At 46.9% G+C, this 13,030-nt stretch overlaps 1 protein-coding gene and 1 pseudogene across 1 annotated transcript in view; one reads left to right on the top strand and one right to left on the bottom strand.

Moving 5' to 3' along the window:
- DHCR24 (24-dehydrocholesterol reductase) overlaps nt 1-12,909 on the bottom strand; it is a 29,091-nt gene extending 16,182 nt beyond the window's left edge. The window contains exons 1-5 of the mRNA XM_006200529.4: nt 12,547-12,909; nt 9,155-9,310; nt 3,344-3,449; nt 2,373-2,491; nt 321-584 (exon numbers count right to left, since the gene is read on the bottom strand). Of these exons, the coding sequence (XP_006200591.1) occupies nt 321-584; nt 2,373-2,491; nt 3,344-3,449; nt 9,155-9,310; nt 12,547-12,777 (876 nt within the window). The 5' untranslated portion in view covers nt 12,778-12,909. The remainder of the gene's footprint in view (nt 1-320; nt 585-2,372; nt 2,492-3,343; nt 3,450-9,154; nt 9,311-12,546) is intronic.
- LOC102538559 (large ribosomal subunit protein eL34-like) lies at nt 4,593-4,974 on the top strand (annotated as a pseudogene).
- Nucleotides 12,910-13,030: the final 121 nt, after the last annotated feature.

Raw genomic sequence — 13,030 nt, 5'->3', positions numbered from 1 at the left:
AATCTGGATTCTGAGGCATCAAATCAATTCCTCAAATCTTGGTTTTGTTGTCTCGTGGAAGTTTACATGACTTCTTGGAATCTTGGTTTTCTTATCTATAAAATGGGGTTGCTGGAGGATCAAAGACTATGCCTATCAAGAGATGCCCATGTACCTGGCAGGTGGTAGGGGCAGAGTAAATGGATGTTTTTGTCACTGCCTAAGACCACTGACTATTGATCCTGTTGTCCAAACTCCAGGTGGGCTGACCCTGGTTGCAGCCTCGCAGATCAGGGGTCAGGCTCAGTCCCAGCCCACCCAGGCACTCCCTCCTGGCCTACCTTGCTGGGCTCTATATCGTCCGTCATGACTCCCGTCATGATGACAGCCTCATCCAGGGAATAGAGCAGCCCTTCCACAAAGTGGTTCTCCAGCCGCTGGGACTCGCGGGTGAACTTGTCACAGATGGCCTCCAGGCCATACACCGGCTCAAACCGCAACTTGACGTACTTCTTGGCAGGGATGATACGGATCTCGGCGGCCACCAGGAAGCCCAGAGTCCCACAGGACCAGGGCACAGCGTAGAACAGGTCTGAGTTTTCTGACTGAGAAGCAGAGTGGACACAAGCTGAGTTTGAACCTCGACCCCACACTGCAGCACGTTGTCAACAAGGCACAGAACCTGGGGCCTGGGCTAAATCCTTGTCCTGGCACTATCTGCATCAGCCTCAACAAGGACCTTCAAGACTCTACCTTCTGGTCTCAGTCCTCCCTCTGCAGTTTCAGTGTGAGATCTGACCTTACACTGCCCTCTCTATCAGGGATGCTCACAGAGAGGACATCTTTCCTCCACCTGGGCACAGTCCCTGGACCACAGGCTACCCAGGAAGAGGCCAGGACCAGCACTTCCTAGAGTTCCAAAATGAGGGACTAAGGGCCAGGGGTCCCAGGCCAGGCTAAAGAGGATAAAGGTTGCCAGGGGACCTTAAAATGGGCTACTACTCAAGTTTATAAAGCCTTTCCTGGTCGATTAGCTATGAAATTCCACCCCCATTCCCCAGACCAGGGAGAGCATTAACATTCGCACTTGTAAAGAAAGTGAGACTCCTAGAGGTGACGTGGCCCACCCATGGTTCCCCCAAGTCAGTGCAGCGATGCTGGGGCTCAGGCAAGATTGCCTAATGCCCAGTCCTGCGTTCCTCCTGCCACACCTCATCTGGTTCTGCGACTCTGCTCCTAACTACATCGTTTCTTATTTTGGCATTTGTCTTGGAGACAGACAGCTTCTCATCCAGCTATTCTAACTCAGCTTCTTTGATTCTAATAGAGCTCCTTGTGAAGAAGTCCAGCCTTGTCCGGGCTGCACGGAGAGGACAGGCCTGTGTGGTCTCTGCTCATGCTGAATGCCTTTGGTGTGGGTGTGGTGGGGTGCAGCGGGGCAGGAGGCTTGGAGCAGACTGGCAGAAGTGGGCCAACCAATCCCCTCTGGGCCACCACCTAATCACACTGTCAGCCAGTAGCAGTAAAAACCGGGCATTTGCCACACGACCAAATCTGTGCTAGGAGCTTAACACGTGGCATCTACTTTCTCGTCCTGACGATAAGGAAATTGGACTAATTCATGATCGTTTGCCTCCTTTCTCTGCTGGTAATGAGTAGGTTAGATGGCAGGGCCCAGGAGAGTGTTTAAAGAAACGTGCTGAATTAGTGTGAATCCTGGAAGAGGTCTGTCTTGTCCAGACCAGAGCTCTTAAGCTTGGAGTCCTGCCCTGGGCTCTATTCTGTGAAGCCAGCCGACTCTGGTGGCTCTCTAAAACATTCACTTTTAAGGGTCACACTGTCCCTCCTACCCTAGAGGCCCCTTAGATACACTCAGAAAGATGTGTTTATTTAAAGTTTCAACCCTGTCCTGCTTCTTAACTGTCTGTATCTCACTTTAGGCAGTGGAACTGCCTTTTATTTCTCCAAAACAGCCTCTCTTACTGCTTTTGGTTACACCTCACAACATCTGACACAGAGCGTTGATGCTTGGGCCTGGCTTTGAGGCAGTGTGGTGTCATGAATGGCTAAGGTCGTTGAATCCCAGCTGTGTGTGATCTTGGGCAAGTTTATTAACCTCTCCGTGCTTTAGTTTCCTAGCTCTGTAAAATATGGCTTATAATAGTGTTCACCTCACAAAGCTGCTGAAGGATTAAATGCCTTAATATATATGAAGCATTTATAACAGTGTCTGAGCACATATCAGAGGCTATAAAAATCTTTGTTATTGTTATGGATACAGATCCAGACTGGACAGATGTATTTGAAATGAAGCACCCCCAGGGGAGCCACCTCTCGGGGTCCTTAATGTCCAGGGCAGGCTGGTGGGGACATTCCCCAATCTCTGAACTCACCGGTGTGCATCGGACAAAGCTGCCATCGGCCAGGACCAGCTCGTAGGCTGTGCAGATGTGTTGGAACAGGCCATACTTGTGGGATGAAGACTCGATGCCCGTGCCCATGATCAACCCTCCTGCAGAGACATGTGCATTAGCCAGGCAGAGCTGGGGGTAGAGGGGAAGAGTCAGGGGAGGGCTGGGTAAAGGGCACCTTGCAGGAGCTGGGGAAGCTCAGCGCATGCGGGAGGCATGACAGGTGGGCAGAACTTAGGGGAGATTTCCCATCTCTGTGGATGTGGAGAGCAGGAGAGAAGAGGAGGGGCTCAGATATGAGCATGAGGGCTTCCACAGAGGTGGGGGAAGGATACGAGACCCCAGCAAGGGCACTCACTCCATCACCTCTGGCCAGATCCAACATAGAAACCTGTGTATATTCACAGGGACCTTGATGAAAGGGAGTTGGGTGGGGTGTGTGTGTGGGGGGAGCTGTGTCCCATGGGAACAGTTAAAGGACCTGTAGGTTTCTCCCCTAAAGAAGAAAAGGCTCGGGGACCTGGAACCTTGTAGAAGGAGAGAGAGACTAGACTTATTCTGTGTGTTTCATGGGGCCGAACTGGAGCAATGGGTACAAAATTACAGGGAAGCAGGTTCAAACCAGAGACTGAAAAGTGCTACCCCATCGGGGAGGGTATAGCTCAAGTAGTACCCTGCATGCTTAGCACGGATGAGGTCCTGGGTTCAATTCCCAGTACCTCCTCTAAAAAATAATAAATAAACCTAATTACCCACCCCCTCCTCAAAAAAAAGAAAAGAAAAATGCTGTCTGAAAACATTTAGAAATGGACTGGCAGGCAATGAGCACCCTGGCTTTGGAGCTGGGTGAGCAGACTCAGGGTGACTTCTGTCACAGATGGAACAGTGGCAACTCCTGAGCCTGACGGAAGGTGGGCCCTCAGCTCTGATGTTAGGACTGTCTGAGTCCTCACCCACTGTAAGGTCATCCAGTTCTGGCAACACAGGCAGAGTCCAGCCAATGGAGGTCAGCAGAGCGGTCACCTGACCCATGGTCACCAAGGGCTCCACGCGGACAATCTGTTGACACAAGAAGAGAGACCCTGGGTCACAGGAGGCTGTAAGGAGGCTGCCAGGAGGCTTCTCCCTGCAGAAGGTGTTGTCCCAAAGCTTCCCAAAAAAATCAACACAGGGATTCCTACATTATAGCCTCTTTCTAGAACATTCCACCGCCTTTAATTACAGTGACTGGGGTTTCTGGCACTGGGTTTGCTAGTATTTAATCTTGTCCTTTCAAATATCTTTACACTTAATACTTAGTTTTTTTTTTTCTGGAAGAAGAAATACTCATTTATTTGGAAGAAACAGCGCATATGAAGAAGACAAAAATCATCCATCCAAGCTTTCCCAAGTTATCAATATTAATACCGGAGTATATCTACTTTCAGTCTTTTTCCATGCACACCTATATTGCAATTTTTTATGTTTTAATACAACACACACATAACACACACTTTTCTGTCTTTTTAGAATTTAACACTGTGCTACGATCATCATCCGTTGCCATTAAATGTTCTTGGAAAATACGATTTTTAATGGATATGTGGACTTTGCTTCTAGCCAAGACGGAGCAAAAAGAATCAGATTTACCCTGCTACCTGGAGGAAAAAAAAAGACAAAATATATGAGACAGGAGTTTTCAATACAGTGGACCTCAGGCAACGAAGTTAATGATTATGAGAGACAGGAAATAAGCAAGGTGAGCTCTGTGGACGCCCTGGCTAACTGCCTGGAGTTAGGCAGCGCAGGGAAGGGGAGCCCAGTGCACTCTGAGTTGAGATCCCAGAAGATCAAGGTGAATAGACTTTGCAGGACAAAGTACTGGCGAGGGGAGAACTTCCAGAGAGAAAACTCTGAAGTGCTGCAAAGGGTGTCTGTTGAGTATTCAACTGAGTACTGCTCAGTGTATACACACGAGGAAACTACCTGAGGCTGGGGTGACAGGAAGAGCCCCCAGAAAGGATAACAGGTGACAGCGCCAGGGGCTCAAATAGGGCAGGGAACAAGCCAGCTGGGAAAAGCTCATGATTCACAGGGCACTGGGTAATGTAATGACTCAGAATGGTCCTGCCGCAGTAGCAGGGAATAATTGTGCCTAGATTACATGCTGCCCTGGCCCCACTTGAAAAATCATGACCCCTCCTCCCTTCCTTTTTCCTCTCCCGAGGACAGTATCTAGAGACATTCAGAATGATCCAGCGCTTGACATACTGTCATAGGCTGTCTTGCAATATAGCCTCTTAACAAAACTAGGCTGTCCCGAACCCCTGGTAATAGGATTGTTTAACTTTTATAACAAGAAAGTTGGGAAGGCACGAAAATCCGCATGTGGCGTGTGCCCAGGCCGACTTTGAGGAGTTCGTGCTGTGACACCTAAAGTTCTTATGAGACTGTCTAAAACAAAAAACATGTCAGCCGGGCTCATGGTGGCTCCATGTGTGCTGGATGTGTCGGTGACAGGATCAAGCGTGCTTTCCTGATTGAGGAGCAGAAAATCGTTGTCAATGTGTTGAAAGCACAAGCCCAGAGTCAGAAAGCTAAATAAAAAAAGGAAGCTTTTTTGAGTAAAAAAGTGAAAAGCCTTGTTCTGTTAATTTCTGTTGTGATTTGTTAGTGTACAGGTTTGGTTTCTTTGGGAACTAGAGACCCCCGTGATTTCAGTTGATTACTTTTTCTTAAGTAATTGGAGGTCAGTGATTGGAGAATTTTTGGATGGCAGCTCTGGACAACATTAAAATAGGGTCCTTAATACATTTTCTCTTAGGAACTATGTTGTATTTTTCCTGACACCCCTTCATAATGCAAAAGTATGTAAAGATTTTAATAAAAGCTTATTCTTACAGGGCTGAAAAAAAAAAGACCTAACAGGATCAAACTATTTTCCATTAACTCAGCTCTACGTCAGAAGAAACTGCAGGAAGATTTACAGGGATACAAAAATATGCAGCAACCAGGGGGAGGATATGGCTTAGTGGTAGAGCGCATGCTTAGCATGCAGGAGGTCCTGGGTTCAATTCCCAGTACCTCCATTAAAAAAAAAAGTAAATAAATAAATAAACCTAATTACCTCTCCCTCTTAAGAAAAAAATATCCAGCACCCAACAAGGTAAAACTCCTGATGTGTAGAATCCAATCAAAGTTTACCAGGCATGAATAGAGGCAGGAAGATTCAACCCATAATGTGGAGAAAAAAAGTCAATCAATCAGTTTTGATAAAACAGACCCATAGACACAGATACTAAACTCAGCGAACAAGGACATTAAAATAATTGTTACTGTATTCTCTATGTTCAAAAAGTCAGGCAAAGACATTTAAAAGACACTAAAAAGGTCCAAATCAAACTTCTAGAAATGAAAATCACTATGTCGGAGATGAAAAACACCCTGGTTGGGATTGACGGCACATTAGACACTGTGGAAAAAGTGTAGTGAATTTAAATACACAGCAAAGAAACTATCCAAAATGAAGCATACGGAGAAAAAAGAAAATTAATGATCAGTGTATCAGTGAGCTGAGGTGTGGAACAATTTCAAGTGGCCTAATGCATGTGTAACAGCAGTCCTCAAAGGAGAGAGAGGAGGGGAACAGAAAAAATATTTGAAGAAATAATGATCCCAAATTTTCAAATTTGATGAAAAATTACATGACTCCCAAGAACAAGAATTATAAAGAAAACTATACCACAGCACATCATCATAATTGCTCAAAACTAGTTACAAGGAGAAAATCTTAAAAGCACCTTAAGAAAAAAGACATGTTACACAGAGAGGAACAAAGATAAGGATGAGAGATTTCTTATTAGAATTAATCCAAGCAAGATAGAGAAGCATCTTTAAAACACTGAAGGAAGGGAAAAAAACTGTCAACTGGGGATTCCATACCCGTTGAAAATATCTTTCAAAACTGAAGGCAACCTCATACCCACTAGAATGGTTTATTAAAAAAAAAATTTTTTTTTAAATCCAGAAAATAACAAGTATTGGTGAGAATGTGGAGAAATTAAAACCCCTGTGCACTGTTGGTGGGGATCTAAAATGGTATAGCCACTTAGAAGCCAATATGGCTGTTCCTCAAAAAATTAAACATGGAAGTAACATGTGATCCAACAATTCCAATTCTGGGTATATACCCAAAATAACTGAAAGCAAGGTCTTGAAAAGATATTTGTACACTGTGTTCATAACAGCATTGTTCACAATAGCTAAAACATAGAAGTAACCCAAGTGTCCATGGATGAATTAATGAATAAGCAAATGTGGTACATACATACAATGGAATATTATTCAGCTTTAAAAAGGAAGGAAATTCTGACACATGCTACAACATGGATGAACCTTGAGGACATCAGTCACTGAAAGACAAATGCTGTATGATTCTACCTGTATGACGTACTTGGAGTAGTGAAAAATCATAGAAACAAAAAGTGGTTGCCAGGGTCTCGGTGGAGGGGAGAATGGGGAGTTATCATTTAATGGGATAGTTTCAGTTTTATAAGATGACAAGAGTTATAGGGATGGATGGTGGTAATTGCTGAATGACAATACGCATGTATTTAATACCACTGAGCTGCACACTTAAAGGTGGGTAAGATGGTAACTGTTACCCGTATCTTACCACAACACAAATTGGAAAAGACATGAAGGCAAAATAAATGTTTTCTGACATACAACAGCTGAAAGATTCATCACCAGCAAAATCACCATACAAGAAATGTCAAAGGAGGTTCTTTAGGTAGAAGGAATATGAAACAGATGGAAATACAGATCTACACAGCAGAATGAAGAAATGGTAACTGCATGGGTAAGTACATGAGGTTTTTCTTATTAAATGTCTTTAAAAGATAACTATTAATAATAATAATGTAATGTGGGATTTATAACATATATAAAAGTGAAGGGATGACAACAATAGCACAAAGGTGGGGAGGAGAGAAATGGAAGCCTGTTATTGTAAGAGTCTTATCCTATACCTGAAATGGGATACTATGACTTGAAGGTAGACTGTTACAAGTGTACGTCATAAATCTTTAAACAACTGCTAAAACAGCAAAGGACTTTAATCAGTCAACAAACGAGCTAAAATAGACTCCAAAATTATTCAGTAGTCCAAAAGAAGACATAAAAAAAAAAAAAGGGAACAAAAACCAAATGGGACAAATAGAAAATAAAGCGCAAGGAGAACAGATTCAAACTGAACCTTGTAATAATAACATTCAAGGTAAATGGTCTTAAATCCAAATTAAAAGGCAGAAATTGTCAGATCGGATAAGAAAGCAAGACCTAATTATATGCTGCCTACAAGAAACACTTCAAATCTAAAGATACAAATAGGTTAAAAGGAAAAGGATGGAGAAAGATACACCATGCTGCCACTTAGTCAAAAGAGAGCTGGAGTGCTTGTATTAATGTCAGACAAAGTAGATTTCCCAGCCAAGACTGTAACTAGGAATAAAAAAGGTCATTTCATAACGATAAAGGGATCAATTAATCAAGAGAACATAAAACCCCTAAACGTTTATATACCTAATAACAGAGCTTCAAATCGTACGAAGCAAAAACTGAAGGAAGTGCAAGAGATATAAACAAATACAGTGACAGGCAGAGATTTCAATATTCTTTCAATAACTGATAGAATAAGCAGAGAGAAAATTCGTAAGGATACAGAAGACTTGAACGACACTATCAACCAACTTGCCTTAATTGATGCTTATAGTACACATCATCCCAAGACAGCAAAATACACACTTTTTTTTTTTAAAGCACAAGGAACGTTTACCAGGTCAACCAGATTCTGGGCTATAAAGTAAGTCTCATTAAGTTGAAAAGCATTCTAATCATATGAATTACGCTTTCTGACAACAACTGAATCAAATTAGGAATGTGGGGGGAGGAGGCAGGGAGGAGCCTGAGGGAGGGATTAAAAAATGGCATGAAGAAACTTCTGGGGTGATGGTTCTCTTGACTGTGGTAATGGTTTTACAGGTGCAGATATATATCAAAATTTAGTATCAGTTATACACTTTATGTGCAGTTTACTGTATGTCAAGAATATGTTCATAAAATGGTTAAGAAAAAAAAAAGGCACAGGGAAATTAAGTAACTTGGCCAAGACTTCAAAACAAAATGCCATCATGTGGATAGACCATATTTAACAACTCCCTATCATTGCATATTGTTTTGTCTGACTAAAAGCAAATCTGTGATACAACCTCTCTGTATTCTTTCTTTGATTTAAGTTTGCTTCCTTTTTTTTGAGCCAGGTTTCAAGAAGTAGAATTATCAGACAGGCCAAAGAGTATGCACACATCTAAAGCTATTAACAAGTGGGTCCCCAGAAAACTTGGAACAAGGCCCACTCTCTGAGCCACCTCCACAGCCTTATTTTTACCAGCATACCTCCTTACTGGGAAGGGGTAAATAAGTTCCCTTTTGTCTCTCATTTTTGTCCATGATTTCCCCACCCGTCTTCCTGTGGAACTGCAGACAATCAAAGAATCCCTGAGCTCTCGGTTTGTCCACCTGTGAGATGGGGCTATGACCAATCTCTTCCAAAGCTGTGAGGCTCTAGAGGATGGCAATGGTGGGCAAAGCCTTCTTTGATGACCAGGGACCTTGGTCCTGCCCACCCTGGGATGCCCTCGGGTAAAATCATCTCCTGGTGAGCCATCTGCAGCAGGGGCAGTGCCCCATGTACTCCCAGAGCCGGGGAACCATGCCACTCTCACCTGTTTCTTGGTGTCCACCTCTAGAATGTCCATCAGGTTGATCATGATGTTTTTGTGTGTCTTCTTGTACTTTCCAACCCGCAGTGAGACAGTGAGCCAGCCAGGGCGCCCTGTACACATGAAGGTCTTGCTGCCCTGCTCCTTCCATTCCCGTACCTGCAGCCACAAGACAGAGACTGAGCTAGCCCCGCCAGGGATCCCCGCAGCAGCTCACAGCCCTGCTCTCAGGCGAGGGAGCTGGGAATGATGCCTTTGCTTGTCAGCAGACATTTACTGAGGCCCTGAATCCATCCAGGCACTGGGAGGAGCAGGATGATGAAAGGCCCACTGGCCTCATCCTCTGGATTCTCCCTGGCTAATGAAGCTGACAGAAGAGCCAAGGTGATGCCACACCATGAAGCAGAAGAAAGGAAAAGCAAGAAGACAGGACCAAAGTACTTGGGAAACATTAATTCTAACTGGAAAGTTTAGAATAGGTTATGTAATGGTAATAACAGCAACCATACAAACGAAAAGCGTTTACTAGCTGCCTCCACTGTGCCAGGCGCCTGTCAAACATTGTCTTATTTCATGCTCACAACTCCAGAGGGTTGGGATGACCAGCCTCCTTTTGCAGGTGAAGAATCTTAAAGGCAAAAATAACTCAGAGTCAAATAACCAGGGAAGGGTAGAGCCCAGATTCACATCCAGGGCTATCCGACCTCAGGCCTGGAAGGGTAAGTGGGCACATATAAATAGTCAGCAGAATAACAGCTAACACTTACTGAGGCTTATGATGTCCCAAACCCTGTGCTAAGCGTTTGTGTGTGTTAACTCGTATCACTCGGAGCGGGGAGAGAATGGGCAGAGGCGGCCCACCAAGCCAATGGAAGAAGGAACTTTTGCAAAACCTCCGCTGTAAGTGACCAGAGCACAAAGCACAGAGAACAAATGGCCCAGGAGATGACAAGGAACATGGGAGGAGGCATGAGATGGACAAGGGCAACGAGGTGAGCATCTGTTCCTGTGATCTAAGACCACCAATTGCCTCTTCCTCTTCTCTGACACTCCCATCTTCCTTTGGTCCGGGTGACGCTGATTCTCCCTCTGCCTCAGGAGGTGGACATATGACTGAGGTCTGACTCCATCCTCCTGGCCACAGTGACCGGTTCAGGTATGGGCCTCTAATCCAAGTCAAGCCAATAAGACTGATTCCAGGAGAGGCCCTCTCACTTTACTGGGGTTGCAAGGCTCACTGGATGTAAGCCAGAAAGTGCTGGGGCCTCTGTAGGGAGACAGCCTCCCTGAGAATGAAGTCAACTCAGAGGAAAGCAGAGCCAAGAGATGGCAGATGGTGGAAAGATGGAGACAGATCCTGGATCCGGGCATGCCTGAGTAAATGACCTGGGTCAATAAAGTCCCTTTTTGCTCAAGCCAGTTTGAGTTGAGTTTCTATCACTTGCAAGCAAGAGTCCTGGAAGAGGATGCACTGAAGCTGGTCAGGCAAACAGTGGAACAAGGGGAAGAACCTCCCGCCGACTGGAGAGGCCAGTGTGCCATGTGAAGTAGAGGCATTCAAGCAGAGGGGAGATGTTGAGGAAGGGATTCCTGTGAGTAGGGGGTGAAGGGATGGCAGGTGGAATTCCATGACCAAGCAGACCTTGCCCCTGCCCAGCTCTGCAGTCCCACGGCTTAAAACAAGCGCAGAGGTATGGGGAATGGATTGGGAGAGCTGCATGCAGCCCGGAAGGTAGGGGGCATGTGAAGTGAATGTGGATGCCATCAAGCCTGAAGCATTGGTCCAGCTGGATCCTGACAGGAGCCAGCCAAGATTCTAGACATCGAGGCAATCCTGTGGGGAGTCATCCTTAGGACTAAGTGCAGGCAGAAAAGAGATGGGGAGGGGCCAGGAAATGGGCAACTGGTCAGGTAGCTCTTACAACACGCCAGAAGTGAGGCAACAGAAACAGACCTCCAGGGTGGAATGGAAAAGGTTGGGAAAGCAGAAACATGAGCGTTCTGGCTCTGAAATCAAGCTGATCTGGGTTCCAGCCCCATCGACTAGCTCTGTCATCTTGGGCGTGTGACTTACAGTTTGAGCCTCAATATTTCCCATCTGTACCAGGTATAAGACCTACCAGGGTTGCTGTGAGGATGAGAAATAATGGACATCAGTGGCCTGGGGTGAGGCATGTGGAAGGTCTGGGGCAGTGGGCTGGACTGACAGAGCCCCCATCTTCCTGTCCACAGTGAGCCCTCAGGTTTAGCTTAGGTTCCTAAGTGCTCACTGAGCTGCGCTGACTCAGGCCCTCTGGGGCAGAATTGAGTCAGACAACAGTCTCTGCCTTCAAGGAGCTCACACTCTTGAGAGACAAGCAGGTAACGGAGAATCTGAATACATGGAAAGAGTTGGGAAAGAGGGTGCATTTAGGAGGGAAGGTAGGCAGGCCTCTGGATCTGTGACTGTGACCAGCAAAGCCCACGAAAGCCAGAGTAAAGCACTTTCAGACGCTGCCTACTCCCTTCTGGCCAAAGGTCTATCCCTCACAGGGATGTTTCTCCACATCCATCTTCATGATCTTGCCTGCAGCACCTGGCCAGCAACAAACAGAGAATGGAGGCTGCCACACCTGGGGCAAGCACGGCAGCAAGAAACAGCAGCTCTTTGCAATATGACGCCAGTAAGCAAGGAATATAAGGAGGGGCAGAGGGAGCCAAGAAACTGCCTAGGCCTGATGCCCAAGCCAGCGGTGGAGTAGAAGGCTCCACTGTGAGTAGCAGCAGAGGTGCTGGCTCTGTGGGCACTGACACAGGGAAGACATACAGAGTTCCTGGGAGGTGGACACTACCTTGTCAAGAGTGAGCGCCTAGCTCAGGATCTGCGAGGCTGCCCACCCTGGCCTGTTGCTGCCTTCCCACTTTAGTCCTCTATTCTCAACACGTGGAAAGCTGCTTGTTGCTACAGAGTAAACTTTAAACTGAAGGCCCCTCCCAACCTAGCTTCAAACTGACTTTCCGACCTTCCTCCCCGTCTCTTCCGCTCACACCTTCCCCCAATCATTCTCCCTACTTCCCAGTCTCTAGTGCCAGCTGCACCTCCTTGAAGCCACCCCTCCCCTTGAAATTGCTTGGGCCGGGTGAGAGCTACCTGGGCATGGCTTACCTACCCCATCTTACGATTCTTTACATGCCTCCAGGTACCCGCACGTACTCTGCACATAGTAGGCACTCCATAAATGTCGGAGCAAGGTTCTGTTCAACCCCTTTGCTTACTCTGTTCCCTCTCCGGAAGCCCCCACTACCACATGTTCACTTCAAATCCCGTCCACACCAGACCTCCTCGGTGAAGCCCTGGCTCCCCCGCGCGGTGCACCACTTTGCGCCTGGCTCTCGCCCCACCCGGCGCCGCTCACCTGCTTCTGGATGTCCCGCACACGCTGCTCGTGCAGCCGCGGCGCGCTGCTGAGCTTGAACACCACCCAGGCGCGCACATAGTAGTAGATGTCGAAGATGAGCGAGAGCGGCAGGAGGAAGAGGCACACGAACACCCAGCGCTGGTGAATGAGCACGAACTCCAGCCCCTTCACGCGGATCCAGAGCAGGAAGAGGAGCGCGCACACGGCCAGCGACACGGCGGGTTCCATCGTGGAGCCGGTGGTGCGCCGCACAGGGGAGAGGATGTCGGCTTGCGTCGCCTGTCACGGCCACCCGCTCTGCCCTGGCCTGAGCTCACTGCCGCCAGCCGCCTGCTCCCCGGGAGCCAGAGGAATGCTTCGCCGCCTCGCGATTGGCTCGGGTCGCAAAGGTTCGGTGGGCCGAGACCCGGGTGGCGACCAATGGCGAGCCTCGCCAGGGATCGGACCAGGAACCCGCTGCTTTTATTGGCTGTGGGAGTCA

The sequence above is a fragment of the Vicugna pacos genome, chromosome 13 (assembly GCF_048564905.1).
Source record: "Vicugna pacos chromosome 13, VicPac4, whole genome shotgun sequence".
NCBI lineage: Eukaryota > Metazoa > Chordata > Mammalia > Artiodactyla > Camelidae > Vicugna > Vicugna pacos.
Note: the sequence above shows the minus strand (reverse complement) of the source record. Positions and strands in the feature narration are given on the sequence as shown.